At 48.2% G+C, this 21,829-nt stretch overlaps 1 protein-coding gene across 1 annotated transcript; it reads right to left on the bottom strand.

The window, feature by feature from the left end:
• Window positions 1-2,925: 2,925 nt before the first annotated feature.
• Window positions 2,926-20,190, bottom strand: Actr5 (actin related protein 5). Its single transcript, XM_038331910.2, has 9 exons — window positions 19,611-20,190; window positions 18,726-18,955; window positions 17,056-17,225; window positions 12,957-13,174; window positions 12,053-12,235; window positions 8,403-8,519; window positions 7,625-7,764; window positions 6,047-6,179; window positions 2,926-3,509 (listed from the first exon to the last, which is right to left on the bottom strand). Exons 1-9 carry the CDS (start codon window positions 19,983-19,985, stop codon window positions 3,252-3,254), a joined length of 1,824 nt encoding a protein of 607 aa, XP_038187838.1. The 5' UTR covers window positions 19,986-20,190; the 3' UTR covers window positions 2,926-3,251.
• Window positions 20,191-21,829: the final 1,639 nt, after the last annotated feature.

A 21,829-nucleotide genomic window follows, 5' to 3' on the forward strand; every position in this document is an offset into this window, starting at 1 on the left:
AACTCAGCACTTTTTCAAATTGTAGATGGTGGTGGTGCCACCTGCCAACAACCCTAACCCAGCACTGAGATTGGAGGGGGAAGGTCCAGGGTCTGAAGCCAGCTTGGGCTGCATAGCAAGACCTTGATACATGACAGGGCGGGGTGAATGTGGCAGACTCTCCTGAGAGTCTCTGGGGTCCGAGTAGGCATCACCTCGGGCCAGAGTACACCATGCCTTTTCAGATAAATCTGGTCCTTTCCAAAATCAGCCCTCAGTCAGTTTAGAGTTCACTACACATTTGCATCTGTGTCATTGTGGCTCTCTCAGAAAGCCACCAGGTGGCACCAGAGGACCTGCTGGCTCACTAGCCTATTCCCACACTGAGGGGAGCTAGTATCGACTGAGGGGTAATTCCTTACTTTCCAGTGTAGCTCAATACTGTAACCTCCCTACTTTGGGGGCCAGAACATGGGAAAGGACGCCAAGAGCAGGAGGCAAGTCTTTGCCAACACTCTGATCAACTACATCCCAAAAACACACGACCAAGAGACAAGAGCAAAAATGTCAACTGCATCGACCAACAGGGAAACACAAATCAAAACTGCTAGTTTGGCTTCCATTAAAAAAAAAAAAAGAAAAGAAGAAAAGAAAGAAAGAAGAAAAGAAAGAAAGAAAGAAAGAAAGAAAGAAAGAAAGAAAGAAAGAAAGAAAGAAAGAAAGAACTGGTGAGGATGTAGAACCAGAGCCTGGGCCTTCCTGTGGGATGTAGAGACGACGGCTGCTCTGCAAACAGCTTCCTCAGACTTGAAGTCCAGTGCCCACCAGCAGCCTTGAGTATTCCTAACAGCTGAGCAGAGGTGACCTCCGTGCCCAGCACATTGACAGAGCACGGTACAGCCGGGTGTGGTGGTACCACATATCTATCTATAATCTTGCATTCTGGAAGCAAAGGCAGGAAGGTTGCTACAAACTCAAGGCCAGTCAGCCAGGTCTACATAGTGAGTTCTAAGCCAGCCAATGACTGCCAGACCACTCAAGAAAAAAAGAAAAAGAAGGAAAGGAAGGGAAGGAGGGAGGGAGGAAGGAGGGAGGAGAGAGGAGGGAGGGAGGGAGGGAGGGAGATGTGAGACAATACAGACAGCTCAAGATGCCTTGCCGCCTGTGACATCACAAACCCAAGGACATGACATCATGCTAGGTCAAACAGGCCACTTACAAGATAAGCACCACATGATCTACGCTACTTTCACAGGGTACCTGGAACAGTCAAGATCCACAGGAGCCCTCCTTCCTCCCTCACTGACAGATGGGCTTACTTGGTGAACCTTTGTCGATGTCTCCGGGGTTGGGGGAGAGTTACATCCTCTTGTATGTTTCCTTTGCCGATGTCTCCAAGGTGGGGGCAAGTTACATCCTCCTGTATGTTTAACCACTTCCCACCTGGCCGCCTGCTCTGACAAATTATCAGCAGGAGAGGGGACAGAACACAATGTTTCTTCTTTTGAAGCTCTGAAGGCCAAGGTCCTAGCACCCTCTGAACTGTGTGAGACACAGGGAAATGTTGCTGCTTAGAAGGGAACCAGCTAGGGCTTAAAGCCCACAGTATACATGTTCTGGGACGGGGCAGGATTCCCTAAGTGCCATATGGAGGCCAAAAGGTCACAGGCATGTGTCACAGGGGACAAAACTAGAGAGCTCATGGCTTAGCCCCCTAGCCCATCCCTTCCCTCAGCTCCCAATCTTCTTCCATGTTCACCAACACCTAAAACGCAAGCAATCCAGCTTACTGAGTTTCACTGTGTGAAGTCCCAGGCTCGCCTGTCCAGGACCCTTCACCATCCACCTGACTCCAAGGCAGTCCCGTGACCTTGCTGCTCGGGCTGTCTGAACTGCAGACCGAAGGAAGACCAAGATGGCCCCTGCTTAGCCCATCTCTAGCCCTGGATGGTGCTGGGAAGGCTGATCCAGACTCCTCCAGCCATCCTGCCAAGCACAGCTGATGACTCAATAGGAAATGCCTTAGGAACTCATGGGTCGGACACCAGGGTCCCCCCCACACCCCACCGTCCCTTCAGGCCGGCAGTTTCTCAGTCCCTGAAGACTGGAGATAGATTACTCAGAGCTAAATGAGGCAGTAAGTAGGTTGTGTGGTGGGTACGTCATCTAAGTGCGCTCAGGATCCCTGGGATCCAGACATCCGGATTCTGATTCTGTGCTGCCATTAGCAGCTCTGGCTGGGGCTACCGGGCTCAGTTCTTCAGTGTGTCTGAGAGCTAAATTTCTTACCAAGAACCTATAAAAGAGGGTGCTTAGCAGGGTGTGTGGTGCATCACCTGGAAGGCTGAGGCAGGAAGACTGAGTTTGAAACCAGCCTGAGCTGTGCAGTGAGAGCCTGGGCACAGGGGAGGTGGCACTTGGCAAACGGAAAGTCCTTGGGATGGACTCTCCTCCATCAGTTCTGCAGAGTGGCCTGAAAAGAGCGTGGCGCCAACAAACCCACAAAACAGAAGAAAAGGCCGGGCAGTGGCGGCGCACACCTTTAATCCCAGCACTCGGGAGGCAGAGGCAGGTGGATCTCTGTGAGTTTGAGGCCAACCTGGTCTACAAGAGCTAGTTCCAGGGACAGGCTCCAAAGCTACAGAGAAACCCTGTCTCGAAAAACCAAAAAAAAAAAAAAAAAAAAAAAAAAAAAACCCAGAAGAAAAAAAACATTTCTGGCCAGGCTTCCTAGTGGGAAAGTTCCCACAAAGGAAACAGTAAAAGGACTGGGTCTCAAGCACCACTATCCATTCAGGACACGCACCAGGCAGAGGATGGGGGTGGGTGGGGTCTTTCCACTCCTGAGACTCAGGATGACCACTGCCACAACTTCAACACCACCTTTTGAACATTCGAGGCGGTCACAGAACTGCCACATGTGCAGAAGAATACACACTACACCAATAACTTCAGAGAGTTTTTTAAAGAAAACAACAGAGGCTTTCACGTGCCGAGAGAAACACCTCATGCTGTCCACTTCCAGCCTCCAGCTGTCTTCCCACACTGCCAAGGAAAGCGGTACCATAGCTTGCCTGCGGTTCTCATGCCAGAGGCCACTCTGTCCTTCACTGAGGGAGATCACCTGCTGTCCTCTGCTGTGCTCCCAGGAGAAATCCAGTCCGTGGCCAAACAAAGCTGGTGGACCCAGGGAGTGAAGTGGGGTACTGTCCTTGTCCCAGATACTGCCTGCGTCCTGCGTGAAGCACACAGCCATCTTGGAGTCCCCTCCGCTAGGCCTGTTCACCAGCTCCACTTCCACTGGCCCCGGAGCCCCTCCCAGAAGTCTGGGTCTCTGAGGCACGTGAGGCCTGTTTAGGCAGGCGGATGGGGACGTAGGTGTTGGAGGCACAATGCTCCTTGAGGTACTCGCCCCCCTTTTCTTCATAGTCCTTCCTGGTGACCCAGGCTCCACTGTCTTCCAGGTGATCCAAGGCCCAGTCTCGGGCACCGTACCAGGCATCCAGCACTGGGTTCGAGGCAAGCTGAACCTGGAACAAGAAGCAGAGGCACTCTGAAAAGGTATCTCCTACCAGAGCTCTAGGCCCAAGGAGGAAGGTCCTGCAGGCTCAGCCACACCCCATTCCCACATCCTCAGAAACTTTCAGAAGGGCCCAGGTGAGGCTTCCATTGTGTGGAACAGTCCCTGCATCCTCCAGACAAATCTAAGCCTCTCAGAAAGAGCACACAGTTGCACAGGCACAAACTCACAGGTCTAGCTTCTCGACAAAGACAGGCCATTCCAGGTCAGAGGGGACAGCTGCCAGGCCCCTGCTCTGTGATGCTGATAATCAAAAACTATCGAAATACAGGGGTGACCTGGATGATGCAGGGCAGCACTGACCGTGGCAACAAGAGAACTTGGGAGACACTACGGCAGAGCAGAGTGACCAGGCACTCTCTGATACTGCCAATGTCCTAGCAGAGCAAGGCTGGAGTTAACAGCCACAGGAGGCCCCTCAACTAGCCTTGCCCGATCAGTCACAGTAAAGCCCTTGCTCTGAACAGGTCTCCTATTTTGGAGTCTTTATCTCAATTCCCATCTGCCAACCATAGTTCTCAAGCTTGAGTGGTGGATCTGGAATTTCTGGAAATGAAGCACAGGCCACCCACAGCAGCAGAGGTGGGCACAGGCTGCGGGCAACAGAGGCAGCACAGGTGCAAGCCTGGAGCCTTGGCAGGGTGGCACAACTGGGAGATGAAGTATGATGAACTCCGTGCCATCCTGGGCAAAAAAGCAAGACCCAGTCTCAAAAAAGAGAGAGAAGGAAGAAAAGGAGGGGAGAAGGAGGAAAAAGAAAAAACGAAAGGTAAATGCAAGCTTGGGCATGAGACTACCCAGGCTGCCACACAAAAGACCTATGCATAGGAGACTTGCTATCTGGTAAGATGAGAGCCCTGCTCTGGCGAGTACAGGCCTGGCACTCTGCCTGACACAGTATTCAGTAAGTGGCAGCTACTGTGACTATAAAAACTGCAGTGCCACCAGTGTCCCAAGAGTGCTACGCAGCTATGAAAACAATGGCTCAAACCGATAAACTGTCACAATAATCTCAAAGTGGAAAAAAAGCCACAAAACAAGCTATCACTAATCTGTTTGGTTAAAATTATAAACATGACAAGAATATGTCCTGAAAATAGACAAATAATACTGGTGACAAACACTACTGAGTCCACAATTTGATTTTGTTAAAGATTTATTTATGGGGCTGGAGAGATGGCTCAGAGGTTAAGAACAGTGTCTGCTCTTCCAGAGGTCCTGAGTTCAAGACCCAGCAACCACATGGTGGCTCACAACCATCTATGAGATCTGATGCCCTCCTCTGGCCTGCAGGTGTACATGCAGACAGAACACTGTATACACAATAAATAAAATTTAAAAAAAGATTTATTTATCGCATGTGTGTATGTGTACCATATACATGTCTGGTACTCATGGAGGCTGGAAGAGGCACTGGATCCCCAGAAACCTGACCTACAGACAGTGGTGAGCCGCCATGTGGTGCTGGGACCCAAACCCAGGTCCTCTGCAAGAGTAGAATGTGCTCTTAACCACTGACAATCTCTCCACCCCTACAACCTATTTTCTTTTTTTCTTTTTTTTTTTTGTTTTTTTGAGACAGGGTTTCTTTGTGTAATAGCTCTGGTTGTCCTGGAACTCGCTCTGTAGACCAGGCTGGCCTCAAACTCAGAGATCCACCTCACTCTGCCTCCCAAGGCATGAGTCACCCACCACCTACTGGCCTCTATTTTTTATTTTTATTTTGGCTCATTTAAACTGTCTGATACTTAGTAATGCTTTAAAATGACTTAAAAGAAACATGACTGGATTGTGGCTGACTGGCAGCTTGCCTACACAGCAGGTACGTGGCTCTGGGCTCCGCCACCAGCACCACAAAAATAACAAATATCATAAAACAAGCAAAAGAAAAAATATACAATTTGTCCTGTTTGTAAAAAATCTTTCTCTTTCTCCCTCCCTCCTCTCTCTTAGCTTTTTGAGACTGAGCCTATGCAATCTAGGCTGACTTGAACTCACTGGTTATGCGTATAGGCTGATCTCACACTATCTTCCTAAAATGTAAATTAATCGCATGACTCCCCAGCTCAGCCTCCTTCCTATTCCCCCATGACCCAAATAACAGCTATCCAGAGAAGAGTCAACCAAGCACACTCCTGGTACTCCAGAAGAACCAGACCCTGTCTGGAGATCAGTAAACTATCAGACAACACGCGCCTCCTTGGGAGAACTTAGGATGCTCTTGCTGTGGTTGATGAGAATCTTCCTATGCTGAGGATGCTCTTCCAACTTCAGTATATGCTCAATCTTGTCGACTAAATGGAAGAGCAGAATGACACACAAGCAGGATTTCCATCCAGAATCCGCTGACTGTGGCTTAAAGACAAGGCCAGTCGCTGAACCTCTGTAATGGGTGACAGACTGCAGAATCCCGGTCACCACTCATCATCAGCCAGTGGCTGGACGAAATCACAGTGGGCAGGAGACGACACAGAGCAGCATAGGTACCTGGAAGGAGGACTGGAAGGGCCTCATCTCTAGCAGCTCCTTCTCTATTCTGGCCTTCATGCCCGGATACATCACGTTCCCACCAGTGAGGAAAACGTTCTGGACCAGGGTATCCTGAACAGCTTTTGGGTACCTAGGAGACAGAAAGGATACTCCAGCTTGGCTGCTGGAACACGCTGTAGACAGGCCAGGAAAGGTAAGTTCTTGGTACAGCAGTCAACTTATCAGTGTCTGCGTGACAATTAAAAGGATAAACCAGTATTCTGCTCTTCGTGCACAGCTCCACAATTCGCGGTCCATAGATTAGAATGGTTTTGCTTTTGTAACACTTTTTTTTAAGCCTTTTATTAAAGTTGGGAGGTAGGGGAAAAAAACCCACAGGGCAGGAAAGCTGTAAATCTCAGCAGCTGCCTGGAGAAGGGAGATAGAGGAGAGGAAGAAGTCATGCCTGCTGAGAGAGTCAGCTGGAGAAAGCCAGGACAGTCTTCAGAGAACAGGGAGAAAGCCCAAGGACCAGGGCAGCCATGCTTAGGATCACAATAGCCACTGCTCCAACCTATTGTAACCAAAGCAACCAGAGTGCAACAAACCACACACTCCACCTGCCCAATCGGAGTGAAGAACACTCACTGTGGGAACCGCCTGCACAAGTGGCAGGCACATTCGTATAGAAATGTAAGCGCTATATAAACATGTGCCTACAAGAAGAGGGGAAGAACTGCAGTATTTGTGGAGTGATCTAAAAATCACTGGTCTTGCTGGGTGTGGTAGAACACATTATTAATCCCAGCATCAGGGAGGCAGAGGCATGTGGATCTCTGAGTTTGAGGCCAGCCTGGTCTACAGAGAGAGTTCCAGGACTGCCAGGGCTACACAGAGAAACCCTGTCTTGAAAAAACAAAAATGGAAAAGAAAAGAAAACAAAACACTAGTCTTGGGGCTGAAGAGATGGCTCAGTGGTTAAGAGTCCATACCACATGCACACTGGTTGTTAAGAGACCTGGGTTCAATTCCTAGCACTCACATGATAGATTACAACTATCTGTAGCTCCAGTTCCAGGGGATCCAATGCCACATACATACATGCAGGAGAAACACACAAATCTAAGACTACACACTGCTTTTGCAGGGGACTCAAGAGGTCCCTGCACTCATGTATACATATCCCCCCCCCCAATAATTTAAAAATTAAACTTAAAAAATCACTAGTCTTGCTGGGTATGGTAGTATACACTTATGATCCCAGCTTCTCTGAAAATCTCAAGGTCACTGAGTACATAAGGAGCCCCTGGCTCAACAAATACCTAAGTCAAACAGTCACTGGCTTTTAACAATGTCAAGTTTCACATGAAAGCCAGGGTGCACTGTCTCTGTTGCTCAGACTCAAAGGTTAAGTTTGCAGAGCTCACAAACGGGGGGAGTTCAGACCTGTCCTCCCTGCAAGCCCGGGTCAGAGCAGACTACCTGAGTAGAGCCAGCGATGGAGAGAGCTACAGATCTTCCCATGCCCATCAGTCACCTTTCCCAGGCAAAACCCAGGAAGAGGCTCGGGTGAGGATTGGGTGGTCCCCCACTGACCTGTCCAGGACGTAATGAAGGGTCTCTGCAATCCCCGCCTGCTCTTCTCCTATGAGAGATGGCTGGAAGATAATTTCCGGAGCACGAATCCTTTCTGTCCCAACGAAGAGCTGATGATACGCTGCCAAGTTAAACACGGGCTTCAAACCCAAGGTTTAAGAGATGATTTTAGGCCATAATGACAGTCCCCTCGGCTATCAGTTCTCTCAGATTAATTCTCCAGCCCAGCTTCCCTGTCCAGGTTGGAACCACCCCGCTTCAGCTCTCTTCACTTCAAGACCCTGCCTTCCACCTTTGCTCAACCTCAGAATGACAAATCCCTACACACTGCTGTGCCCAAGCTGCAGGCGGGACTCTGGAGAAGAACAGTGAAGAAGCCCAGACGGGAAGATCTTGTCTCTCCCCATCCTGGTTCGGCACCTCCTCCCTCCCACGGCTCTTGTACAGTCAGTTTATATTGCCACCATCATGACAAGAGGCACAGATCCTAGCAGGGATGATAATACTGGCTAAAATGTAAAGGAAACCACCGAGAGCCAGTCTGTGGGTCTGGAGACCTCAGTCACTAGACAGATACCTCTGCTATCAGTCGCTCACATTCAGGGGGCCCTGCGCTGGCCCCTCCAACAACCACCAGGGAAAGCCTCTGGCTGACACTGGGAGTACTGGTGCCCTTGCTGAAGCACAGCTGCGGTTTGCAAGGCTCCCAGAGGAGCAGCCTGGGCCGGTCACGTATGTCAACAACTTCACAATGCATGTGTGGTAGCAGTGATCAAACCTGGACTGCGGGGACTGGCTTCTCCACTTCGGGTGCTTCCTCTGAGAACAAGGGCTCGAAATCATTGATACTCTCCACATCCTCCAGGGAGGGCTCCAGCTGTTCCAGGTCAGGAGTCTGAGGACAGAACACAGCAGTAATCAAACAGTGGAGAAACTGGTCGCCAGCAAATCTCAGCTCTGATTCTACCCTGAAAACGGATGGGGTCTCAGCCAGCATTCCAAACACCTGTCTGAAAACTAAACACTCCTCAGAGCAGTTCACACTGGAGGGGGTGGGGATGTTGAGTTAACAAAAGGCTAAACGACGGCCAGCAGGACGGCTCAAAGGGTGAGAGAGCTTGCCACCAAACTGACCACCTGAGCTCAATCCCTGAAACCTACAAAGGGGAAGGAGAGAATTAACTCTCAAAAACTGTCCTCTGACCTTCACGTTTATGTGCTACAGCATGCAAACACACACACACACACACACACGCACGCACGCACGCACGCACGCACGCACATGACCACACAACAACAACAACTTAAAAACAACAAGGTTAGGTGTGTCAATCCCATTACTTGGGAGACAGAGGCAAATGGAGTTTGAAGCCAGCCTGGTCTACAGAGCGAATCCCAGGACAGCCAGAGCTGCAGCATGAGAGCGAGAGAGAGCGAGAGAGAGAGAGAGAGAGAGAGAGAGAGAGTTAACAAGTCCAAGGTCTAGTCCGCATAGCATTCTCATGGATAATCCAGCATTAACAGCATTATCAATCCAATGGATTGCTCGGTGGGAAGAACACACGAGAAGATGCTGGTGGAAACTCCAGCTGCATCACTGGTTCAGCCTCCATGCCACAGCTGGAGTGCCCATACCTACCCACTTCATTCTAACTGAATCACACTGGTGGGAAAGACTAAGGGCAGAACAGGTCAGCCAGTGTCACGGCCACCCTTACCCAGGACGGGGACTCTAACTGCTCTGCTCTCTGATGCTAAGGGGTCTGCTGCATCTGTGGTGACGTAAGCTCTCTGCACACTGCGAAGATGCGTCTGTTTCACCTCACTTGCCTAAGGCACCTTCTGATTGGTTTACTAAAGAGCTAAGTAGCCAATAGCGAGGCAGGAGAGGATAGACAGGACTTCCAGGTAGAACTGAGAACTCTGGGAAGAATCTGGGAGGTGAAGGATCACCAGGGAGACTCAGAGGAAGCTGGGCATAAAAGTACTGAAGAGAGGTAACAAGCCATGTGACAGAATATAGATTAATATAAACAGGATTAATATAAACTAAAGTTTTAAGAGCTAGTTGGGAACAAGCCTAAACTAAGGCCAAGCTTTCATAATTAATAAAAAGTTTCCATGTCATTATTTTTTTTAAATATTTATTTATTATGTATACAATATTCTGTCTGTGTATGCCTGCAGGCCAGAAGAGGGCACTAGACCTCACTACAGATGGTTGTGAGCCACCATGTGGTTGCTGGGAATTGAACTCAGGACCTTTGGAAGAGCAGGCAATGTTCTTAACCACTGAGCCATCTCTCCAGCCCCTCCATGTCATTATTTAGAAGCTGGCAGTCCAAACAAAGAACCACTATATGCATCAAATTTGCTAGAGAGAGAACAACGTGTGTGTGTTTATGTGTATGCACACGCATGCAGGTCACTGCACATGCATATGGCCAGTGAGAGACAGAAGTCTGGTGTCTTCCTCTACTGCTCTCTGTCTTACTTTTAAAAAACTTTATGTGTCTATGTCTGTGAGGTTGGGTGTGTGTGTGTGTGTGTGTGTGTGTGTGCAGTACCCAAGGAGCCCAGTGGCATCTGATTTCTGGGAGCTGGAGATACAGGCAGTTATTAGTCACCCAATGTTGATAGTGAACACTGAACTCAGGTCCTCCGAAAGCTCTTAGCAACTGAACCATCTCTCTAGCCCCTCCACAGTACTTTTTTCTTCCTTTCTCCTTTTTTTTTTTAAGGGTTTTTTTGTTTTGTTTTGTTTTTTGTTTTTTTTTTTTGTTTTTTTTTTCTGAGACAGGGTTTTCCAGTAGCTACAGAGCCAGTTACAGAGCCAGTCCTGGAACACATTCTGTAGATCAGACTGGCCTGAACTCACAGAGATCTGCCTGCCTCTGCCTCTCCCTCTCCCTCCCAAGTGCTGGGATTAAAGGTGTGCACCACCACCGCCTGGCTTTCCATTGTACTTTTTGACAGTCTCTCCCAGAACCTGATGCTCCCTGGTTTGGCTAGACTGGCTAGTCAGTGAGCTCTGGGGATCCTCTTGTCTTTGCCGCCCTAGAGCTAGGATTACAGGCACACTCCATCACGCCCAGTCTGAGTACTGGGTATCCAAACTCACTCTTCATGCTTGAGGGATCAATGCCATCTCCCCAGCCCCCTAAAACAAGCTTTGAAACATGTCTGAAACCTCCTCAAGTCTATAGAGACTTCCTGTATGGCCCCAGAGCAAGACAAGATACAGAAGTACTGAGATGAGATGGGGGGATGCTGGAAGCACAGCACATAACTATCTGCTAGAAAATCTACAGGTAAGAAACAAAGGGAAGCAGGGCCCCAACTGCCGGGAATCCCATTTCAGCTGCTTGTTTTTCCTTTGGATTCAAAATCCATTGCCTGCACCTGACCTGTGACACTTTCAAGTCTAACTACCAAGTTAATAGATGAATGTGCAACAGACGACACAGTTTTGAGTTCCAGAAAGCCAGCTCTCATCTGAACATAGCATGCAGCCTGGAAAAGCGAATGAAAATGCCCAGTGGTTCAGTAGCTGTTGGTCTGGGGTGCCTGGTGACAGTGAGGGAAGCAGAGGTCCCCTCTTCCCTAGACTGTAGCACCCAAAGCAGGCCAGTCCCACACTTATGCAAAGCAGTGTTCTCAGCGAGCACTGCTCAACAGAATACCGAGGAACTCTGCATCCTACTGTATCACCACTCAGCCAGAATTTCAGTCTTATGTAAGAAATAAATGCGCCCTTCTTGTTAGCATGCAGTTTTGTTTTCATTTAGCAAGTGACAAAACTGCACCTGTATACCTGGGTTATGCAACAATTTCTCTGGATCCAGCCAGGGTCATAAGCAGAAAAGGATTTAAAAGGCTGCCCTATAGCTGTCAGTGGGCAGGGAGTGCAAGGCTGAGAGTTGACGCTACAGTGACACTCCATCTGGGAGCCTGTAAAGCAAGCTCCACATTGTCGCAGACACAGCTGTGATGTCACTGAGGAGCACTGCCCTATCTATACCCAGCACCAAACGGCACTGACCCTGACTTTTCCACAGCACCGTATCTTTCTAAAAATGCCAGTAATGAAGAGTTTAAAGCAAGCAGCCTTGATGGCTGGAGAGGTAGCTTGACTGACAGAGTGCTTGCCAAGCATTCTACCAGCCCCAGATTAGACTCCCAGGACCACATTAACTGGACACGGTAGCAGTTCACACTTAGAGTCCCAGCACTGGGGAAGTAAAAGCAGGCGGACCAGGAGTTCATGGTCATTCGCAACTACACAAAGGTTCAAGGCCAACACAGGCTGCTATGTGAAATCCTTCTCAAAAAGAGAAAGTGGAAGGCTGCAAAGATGGCTCAGGGAGTAAAGGCACTTGTTGTCCAGCCTAAGGACCCAAGGAGAGTCCCTCCCCAGGCCCCAGTCACCTCTGGCTTGCTGTCTACCACGTCCACCTCGAGGCTGGCTTCCGCTTGAAGGATTTTCTGCTTAGCCTGCTCCACTGCCAAGGTGAGCTTCTGTATGTAGGACTGCAGCTCTTCTGGGGAGTCCATGTTCAGCTCTATCAGAGCTTTGTGGAACTGGTCCATCTGGCCGTCCTCTAGGAGCTCCTGAAACCAGAGCAGGCACAGTCATCAACCTGGAAAAAAAAGCTCAGAAGCCAGCAGAGAGGTGTGGGGTGAGGAGGGGAGAGAGAGGAAGAGAGAGAGAGAGAGGGAGAGAGAGAGAGAGAGGAGAGGGAGAGAGAGGGAGAGGGAGAGAGAGAGAGAGAGAGAGAGAGAGAGAGAGAGAGTGTGTGTGTGTGTGTTCATGGGGCTCCCTAGCCAGCCCCCAGCAGAACCACCCCTCCTGCTCCCACCCCAGGCTCACACCTGCCCTCCTCTCCGACTGTCTTGGACTAGCTAGCACTGCTTCCTGGTTTGAGCACCATCTAGTAAGTGAAAACTAATCTACAGTGAGAGACAGCACAGACACGGCCACCTTTGAGGGGAAGGAGTCACTGAAGAGATGACGGTAGTGCTACTCCTTGGCCTGAGAGCTGCAACACGCACAGTGTCACTTTGTGAAACTCACTGAGATGCCCGTCCTAAGATCTGTGTACCACACAGGCTGCGCTTATGTAGAAAAGTTCGAAAACAACAAAACAAATCACTAAACAGAGCTGGAGGCAGCGGTCTGCACAGACCACCTGCTTTATGCATGTTGATTATCTTGATGACTCTGGACTCTGGGCTCTGGGCTCCAGTTCCAAAGGTTACTTAACGGCCACTGCACATTACAGCCAAGGAAACCAGAGGGAAGAGAACATTCTGGAAGCCCTGCTGCCATCACCTGCACATACAGCAGCCGCTCCAGCCGCTCCTGGTCCAGCTGCAGCTTCTCCTCCCGACGCCGGGCATTGAGCTCTTGCAGCCGTCGTAGCTGCTGCTGCCGCCGCTCCTGCTTCTCCTCAGCCGTCAGTGTGCTGCCCAGGAGCTTGCTAGAGAACGGGAGCTGCATCTTGTGGACATTGTTCTCATAGTAATCAGGACACCGCCACTTCTGCAATTCTTCAAAGAAATGGTTTGGGGGCTTTAGGGAGCCAAAGCCCTGTTAGCAGTGAATTAGAAAGTCGAGGCCAGGCACAAGTGACACTAACACACTCAGAATGCACGGAACCAAACGCAGCCGTAAAACCCGGGCACACAGACCGCTCTGAAGGGCTCCAGACAGAAAGCACATAGGAGGGAAGCTGCAACATCCAGAGTTTAAGTAAATCTGTTAAACACACGAGGCTAACTGCCTCATGAATCACTTATATGAACTAAAAGTAATAAAAACACTATTGTCTGCTGGGCTTTCAGTGGTCACAAGTTCAGCACTTTGACATAAAACATAAAGAAGTCTGCTGCTAACATTGCTTCCCTGAAGTTATCAATACTGAGTCTACACAGATGAGAAAAAGTTACACTCCTAGACTCTAGAGTAACCACCGAAAGAACACAGCCCGGCGGAGCGTGGTGACACACCCTTTAACTCCACCTTTTGCCTCAAGGATCTCTCAGTTCAAGGCCTGCTTGGGCCATATAATGAGTTCCAGGCCAGTCAGAGCTGCACAGTGAGACTCTGCCTAAAAATAAAATAAAATGGAAATCCAATAACCTAAAAGTCAGAGAGAAAGAGAAAAATTAAAACAGTAGTCCTAAATTCAAACACAAATGGTCTTCGCACCCACAGAGTGCTACTGAGAAACACAAGGTCTGGATGCCATCCTTGATGGAACATTTAGTATATCACGACCACTACAAGCTCATCTGAATTACACAGATAGAGAACAGAGCTAAAGGGATGCCAGCAGGGAGTGGTGGTGCCTGCCCCTAATCCTAGTACTTGAGAAGTAGAGGCAGGAAGATTAAAAATTCAAGGCTATCCTCAGACATTCAGGGAGTTCTGAGAATAGCCTGAGCACATGAGACCCTGTTGCTAATTAAATAAATGGAAAGATAAACCATATAAATCCTATTAAAAAGAAAGCTGGATTGTCTTTAATTTATTTATATTTGTTTGTTTTGAGGCAGATCTCACTATGTAGCCCTGGCTAGTCTGGAACTTACTAATAAACGAGGCTGGCCTCACACTCAGAGATCCATTTGCCTCTGTCTCCTTAGTGCTAGATTAAAGGTGTCTCACCACGCCCTGGCAGAGTGACTCTAAATGTTTGAGTATGCTTCAAAGAAAAAAATAAATAAACTGCTAGACTCAAAAAGGGACACCAATAATGATAAAAGGTCAAGGGACTGGAAGACGTAACAATGTTAAGCACGCAGCTAACAAGACAAAGCCGGACAACAGCAAACACTGACAGACGGGGGCTGGGGACAGCTCAGAAACAGAGTGCTTGCCTGGCATCGTAACATCGGGTCCTCAATTTAAAAACAAAAACAATAAAACAACGGACAGAACTGAAAGAAGAAATAGAGATACCCATGATCACACCTACTGACACCAGTACACTCTTCCTAATTATCAACAGAACTAGCAGAATGGGGTATCAAGGCTATAGCAGTGTTGACTACCATCACCATCAGAGACCTGAACCCTGCCACGCAGCAAAGCAAATGCCCTCAAATATGACTACATGCCGGGTCACACAATAAACAAGCTTAGCTGACATCAAATAACGTGCTTTCACCATAGTGGAATTAAACCAAAGATAAATCACAGAAAGGTGTCTTGCAACATATTTCTAAACAATCACTTAAAGAAGCAATCTTGAAGAAATTAGAAAATATTAAACTCAACAAAAATGAAAATCTATCAACATTCATGGGACACAATCACAACAGCAGTGCCGAAAAGGGGAATTCACAGAATTAAATGCTATTAAATTTATTTTATGTTATGTGTAGGAATGATTTTTGCCTGCATATATGTCTGTGTGCCACATGCATGCAATGTTCATGGGAGCCACAAGAGGGCATGAGATCCCCTGCATCTGGAGTGACAGGGTTGTAAGCTAGGATTACATAGTTACTTAGTGAGACCCTGTCTCATAAATAAAAGCAATAAATAAATAAATAGATAGATAGATAAATAAATGCTAACCTAGTATCAAAGTATAGGAAGGAAAGGGAACCCACAACTTTCTTTCTATGTCTAGCTCCCCAACTTCTTTGTGCCTCATGGACCACAGGTGCTTAACAAAGGTGTTCTGAACACACAGCTTGTAACCACCACTCAGCTACCCCATCACAGTTAAGATGAACCTCACGATTGGGAAGCTGAGGCAGGAGAGTCGCAAGTTTGATGTCAAAATGGGGGTACATGGGGAGACTGTCCAAAAATACAAAAGATTTTAAAGAGAGAGAGAGAGGAAAAAAGGCAGATTGTAAATTTTATGTTCTATGGTTTCTACCACAATTAGGGTTGGGCTTTGTTTTTATTTTCTTTGCTGGGTTTTCTGCGTACTTGTGCGTGGTTGGTTTTTAAGTTTGCCTATTTGTGTGTTAAGGACACTGTGCACACGTCTGATCCCCATGGAGGCCAGCAGATGCCCTGGAAGCAGAATTAGGTACGGTAGTGAGCCACTATGTGGGTGCTCCAAACTGAACCCAGGTCCTCTGCAAGAGCAGCAAGTGCTCTGAGCCAGCTCTCCACCCTCCAGGTTGGCTCCTTCTGAAACAGGGTCTCACATAGTCTATGCTGGCCTCAAACTCACCGTGAGGTAAAGATGACCTTGTATGTCTGATCCTCCGATCTCACCTCTACCTTCCAGTGCTGGGAAGGCCAACTCTGCTAACGTCTGATTCATTCTAAGCTAGGGATGGAAGCCGGGACAGCAAGTACTCTCTACCACTGAGCTACATCCCCACCCTCAATCTTTTCAACATTCGTGTATATGTGAGGCGTACACATGAGGTCAGAGGACAGCTTGCTAGAGTTGGTTCCCTCTTTCCACTTTGTGGGTTCTGGAAGCAAGCACATTTACCCAATGAGCCATCTTCAAAGATAATGACATCTGGGTGTGGCAGTACTCTTGCTACCTTCTACCACTCTGTCCTTAGAGTAGACCAAATAAGCTTTCTGTTCAAAGCATAAAAATTAAAAAAAAGGCATTATACTATTTTTGCCTTTCCAAAGCTCTGCAGTGGTCGGCTGAAGGCCAGTATCTTTAGTGACTACAAGAAAGCCCAGTCACAAACTGTGGGAAAGAGTATCTTACTAGAGCTACTAACCACAATTCTTGGGTTTTATCTGAATCATTTACATTTGTAAGGAAAACATTATTTGTCACATTTGTATAATAAGCAATATAGTAACCAAAAGAACATCAAAACAAATACAATCAGAAGTTCAGGATACTTAGAGGCCGAGGCAGGAACAGGAGGCTACACTGGAGCAGTGGCTAGTCTGGACTATGTAAGGAGACTGCCTCAAAAATAAAAACTCAAGATCTGTTGAAACCTGAGAGCTATTCTTACATCACTCTAAGGACGTTGGCTAAAGCAATTTCAATTGATCTCAAACCTTTTTTTGTTTTGTAGAGACAAGGTTTCTCCTCTGTGTAGTACTGGCTGTCCTGGAACTCACTCAGTAGACCAGGCTGGCTTTGAACTCAGAAGTCCAACTGCCTCTGCCTTCTGAGTGCTGGGGTTAAAGGCGTGCACTGTCATGCCCATCTGGTCTCAAACTTTTTAAGGTGGCACACCGTCCTCCCTCTCTCAAAAATGCTAACTTTTAAAACAAGCTGAAAGCTATACCAGAGGCACATTATAAAGCTATGGTGTGTGAAGGGAACCTGCTCATGGCAATTAGTTCACTGGCTAATCTCACAGAGTGAACAGCAAAAGGGGAGATGGATGCTGGGCAAGCAAGGGCCACACTGGCAACACGCGAAGAACCCTCAAAGGTCAACAGAGCTGGAAAACTGGAGCAAGGTCCCCTGTATCACCTGCCGCGTAGTCCTCAGCAATGTAGCTATGCTCCTGTAGGATCTCCTCCATGCGGCTGAGCGTGATGGCTGCCAGGTGCCCCGGGTACTTCAGCTGGAGGAGCCGCTGCAGGTAGCCAGCCGCCTGACTTCCTCCAAGATTGATGCGCTTGCAGTTTTTGGCATCCAGCCTACACCAAAGTAGGAAAGAACAACACTGAAAGTATGTACAGCATAAAAGACAAAATGTGGAATATCTTGGGGAAAGCAGGGGAAATGAATGCAAAGAGGCAGAATAGTGGAAGCTGGGGCACCTAAAGCTCACATCAGCAAGAGTCCCTTGGTGCATTACCAACGGCCAGAATCCCTACCGCACACCCAGACACGTGGCCCTTTAACTTCTGACCAGAGTCTCAAGGTGGCTTACGCCTTTAATCCCAGCATTTGGGAGTTAAGAGGCAGGCAGATGTCTTAAATTCCAAGCCAGCCTAATCTACATAGTGAGATCCAGGACAGGTCAGCCAGGGCTATACAGAGACCCTGTCTTGGGGGGGGGGGGGGGGGGGAAACCAAGAAAAAAAAAAGACAGTTCAACAGAATAAACACACATTCCAAAGCAAGATATTGATAGTGGCTCAGCTTGTACCTCTGGGAGGTGGGTGGTCCTAGAGTCAAGCAGCCTACAAGTAACAGGGTCAAGCATGCCAGTTCCAAGGGCATTTTATTAGATGTGTAAGCACATGCAGGGGCATGAGTCTCACTTTCGCAGGGCTGCAAATCCAAGCATCCAGCTCTGGAGGCAGAACTGCTGCCTGTGGTACACACTACTTTATATAGGAAACCTTTAGGGTCACAAAGGGAACCTCATCTCACAAGAGAAAATAAAACTAAACTCTGAGACAGGAACAGATTAGAACTACCTGCCTTTTATTCAACTCTGAGAATTTCCACAACTGCCTTTATGGGTTAGACAATATAACCGAAAATAAAGAGTTTACAATGCAAATATTCTTAATTAAAAAATGACTCCAGAAGCTGGGCGTGGTGGTGCACGCCTATAATCCCGCCTATAATCCCAGCAGCAGAAGCAGGCAGAGTTCTGTGAGTTCAAGGCCAGTCTGGTCTACAAAGCGAGTTCCAGAACAGTCTGTCCTAAAAAACAAAAAAATGACTCCAGAATACCAAGATGATCTAAACTAAATGTATTCAAGAGACAGTGAGATTGCTCTGCTGACAAAGGTGCTTGTTGTAAAGGCTGAGGGCTTTGAGGTTCAATCCCTGGGACCACCTACCTCTGCCTCCCCAATGTGAGGATTAAAGACATGTGCCACCACTGCCGGGTTAAAGAGAGAAATAAATATATTCAAATAAGGTACTCAAAACATGTTTACTGCTCGAAAAACCATAAATAAAAAAGTTTACTGAATGTCTACTATGGGTAGATACTGTGCTATTTCCCATAAATAAGAATTATAAAATTATATAACTGTCAGTTGGACACTTGAACTCCCTCAAGGAGGCCCCAAAGGACAGGTAAAATACCGTATGAAGCCACACACTGATGTAGGTCTGAGCTAAATTCAGTTCAGGTTATCTAGCGCCTGACAGACATTCCCAATAGGTATCTTTCCATTCCAGTTTTCCAGTAGGTCCTCAATCAAGGCTTCTTAAATGCCACAAGCACAACTCACCTTCCTTCCAAGACGGGTAAAATGTGTGTACACTGGTAGCCGGATGAAATGATGAGGCCGTTGGAAAGAGCATTCTTGGGCATGTTGTGGTAGAAGCTGAAGAGGCTGTCTATCCCATAGGCAACCTTCGGGATCCTGTAGCACTCAAAAAGGAGCTCTGACATCATTTGGCGCGAATAGAGTGGGTTGCACACGGCCTCTGTCAAAACTATGGGATGATCAACGCAGCCCTACTTTGAAAGAGAAGCACAAACAGATGAATGACGGCAGAACATGCATGAAATACAAAAATAACCCCAAATCCAAGCTGCAAGGCTGAATTTGTTTTAGAGCTCTAATTAAAAACCTAATGGGGGCTGGAGAGATTGGGAGCAGTGGACCCAAGTTTGTTTCCCAGCACCCTCATCAGGCCCACTCTGAACCACCTGACTCCAGCTGCAGACGGTCCCAGACCTAAGGCTGGTACACAAACACACTCGCACATACAATTTTGAAATAATTTGAAATAAATCTTCAAAAAGGTGATCAAAACCAATTATAAGGCACACATTTCAGTTTTGGAAAGCATTAAGGTATAGTCAATTTAAGCTTATTGTTTGTTTGGGATTTCTTTGTTTTTTGAGATAGGGTGTTTTGGTGTAACAGTTCTGGCTGTCCTCGAGCTCACAGCGATCTGCCTGCCCCTGCTTCCGGAGTGCTAACATTAAATTAGGTGTGTGACACTACTCCCCGCTCAGTTCAAGCTTATTAGGCCAAACTGTTAATAATCACGTGAGCTCTATCTTCAAGTGTACCCTCACACCTTAACTCCCAGCACAGGGCAGACGCACGGAAGCGGTTAGTACTAGACTGCCTGGAGTGACGTCCCGCCCAGCCCGCAGTCACCTGCGAGGAAACTCCCAGATGCTGGAAGCTATAGTCCAGCAGCAGTTCCTGCAGCTCCAGGTTGACCGGCACGTTGCGGTCGAAGGGAGAGCGCAGCATCCAACGCAGCGGCTCCAGGCTGCCCAGCGCGTTGCCCACCTGCGGCCCCGACCCGCCGCGCGCCCCGCCACGGCCGCGCGCGCACACGGCGCGGAACTGCAGGCGAGGCTCGGGGCCCGGATCCGGCCCGGGGCACGCCCACCCGGCGCGAGCCTGGAATGATCCGTTGTCCAGCACCAGCGGAACCGGCTGCGAGCCGAAGGCCACCGGCTCGGCCTCCAGCACCGGATCCGGAGCAGCGCGGGCATCTCGAAACCGGAACACATTCGTCTCCATCTTGGCCAGCGCCGGCCCCGCCCCGACGCCGCGTGCGCCACGCAGCCCCTCCCCTGTCTAAATTCAGGGGCCCCCAAGTGTCTGGAAGCCTCCTCCTTATTCAAGGAGCTGGTTTTTGCACCAGATTCCTTCTTGGCGATCCAGAACCTTCTGCGGGCCTCTGAGCTCTGTTGGTCCAGGACGGGAGCCCTACGCCTGGTCTAGGTCGTCCCCAAAGGCCTCCTGTGGCCACGCCTCTTCGTGCTAACTGGCTGGCCAGGAGCCCCGCCCCAGTTGTGTGCCCCGGGGGGGGTGGTCTCTGCGTGACCACGCCCCCTCGCGCTAATTGGCTGGCCAAGGCTCCGCCCCCACCTTGCTGCACTCCGCCCCCCCCAATTCTTCCACCTCACCTTGCTTTACCATATTTAGCTAATCTCCTTTTCCTTTCTTGTTTACTTATTTATTGAGTGATGGGTGTGGGAGCGTGCCAAAATGTACCAGTGAAAGTCAGAGGAAAAATGTCAGGAAGTCTGTTTTCTTCGCCCAGTAGGTTTCAGGGATGGAACTCAGTGCCTTCTCAGACTGAGCCAAACTCCAAGCTATAGGGTACTTAAGTTTCTTGGCGTGGCGTGGCGTGGCAGGTCACAGTGCACATTAATTGACTTTGTAAAACGTCATCAAGCTGTCTACTTAAGATTATGTATTTAAGTAAGTATATTTTACTAAACAAAACCTACAAATATATTTATTCAATTCCCATGGGCTGTCCTCTCAGGAAGACTTTAAATATTGAGAAAAGGGCTGTTAATTATTGATTGATGTATGATACATACACATATGCTCGCTCTTTCTTCCTTTTACTGCTCTAACTATCCCATGTGGTCATCTTATTAGATGTAACCTTGTCACCAAGTTCTGGCAACCAGGGTGGAGGGGAGGTGATGTGACTGACTCAGCACCAGTTTTAACAGACATGCACTAGGCATGCTCTTCTTTGCCTGCGTTCCTCTTACTGCAAGTTAAGTGGATCCCATTATTAAGGACCCCACAGCTGTGGTTTTTTGATAGCTGAACCCCAAACTCTCCACCAATTTTCTTAACATCCCTCAGTTATTTCACACACATAAACGAAAACAAAAAACAAAACAAAACAAAAGTTTCAGGTGAGGTGCAGTTGTTGGTGCACACCTGGAATCCCAGCGTGTCAGTGGTAGAGGTAAGAGGTGAGGAGTTCCAAGCCAACCTTATTTGCCTGGTGAGTTCAAAGTCAGCTTTGACTACATAATAACCTTTTCAAAAAATAAACAAGTCATTTAATACACAGTAAACCATGGCATTGTTTCTGCTTCCTTCCTAAGTCCCTAGCAGACTGCTCCAGCCTGGTCACAGGCCCCTGTGGCTATAGCACGGCTGTCAGCCTGAATTCTTGATTTTCCATCACGTCACGGTTCACTGAATGTCCACCCCATCTTGTCTTGTGTGGGATTTCTCTTAGTCACTCCCTTTACTTTCTAACCTGGTTTTAGTAAGAGGAAGGGATTGCTTTGGTTGTTGTAGGTTTTGTGGGGAATTTGGGGTTGATTTGGTTGATTGGTTTTCCATCTTTTTGTTTTTGTTTTTAGTCTGGTCTTGTTTTGTATCTCATGCTGGCCTTCTGTTTCAGCCTTCTGAGTGTTAGGGTTATAGACCTCTCTCTCTCTCTCTCTCTCTCTCTCTCTCTCTCTCTCTCTCTCTCTCTCTCTCACACACACACACACCAGCTTACTCCTTTGTTTTGGGGTGCATGCTCTAGCAACTTCTGGGATACAGCAGAGGGTATGAAAGGTAATTTTTTGAGACCAGATCGAATAAAATGTATTTTATCC

Source organism: Arvicola amphibius, chromosome 5 (assembly GCF_903992535.2).
Source record: "Arvicola amphibius chromosome 5, mArvAmp1.2, whole genome shotgun sequence".
In the NCBI taxonomy this organism is placed as follows: Eukaryota; Metazoa; Chordata; class Mammalia; order Rodentia; family Cricetidae; genus Arvicola; species Arvicola amphibius.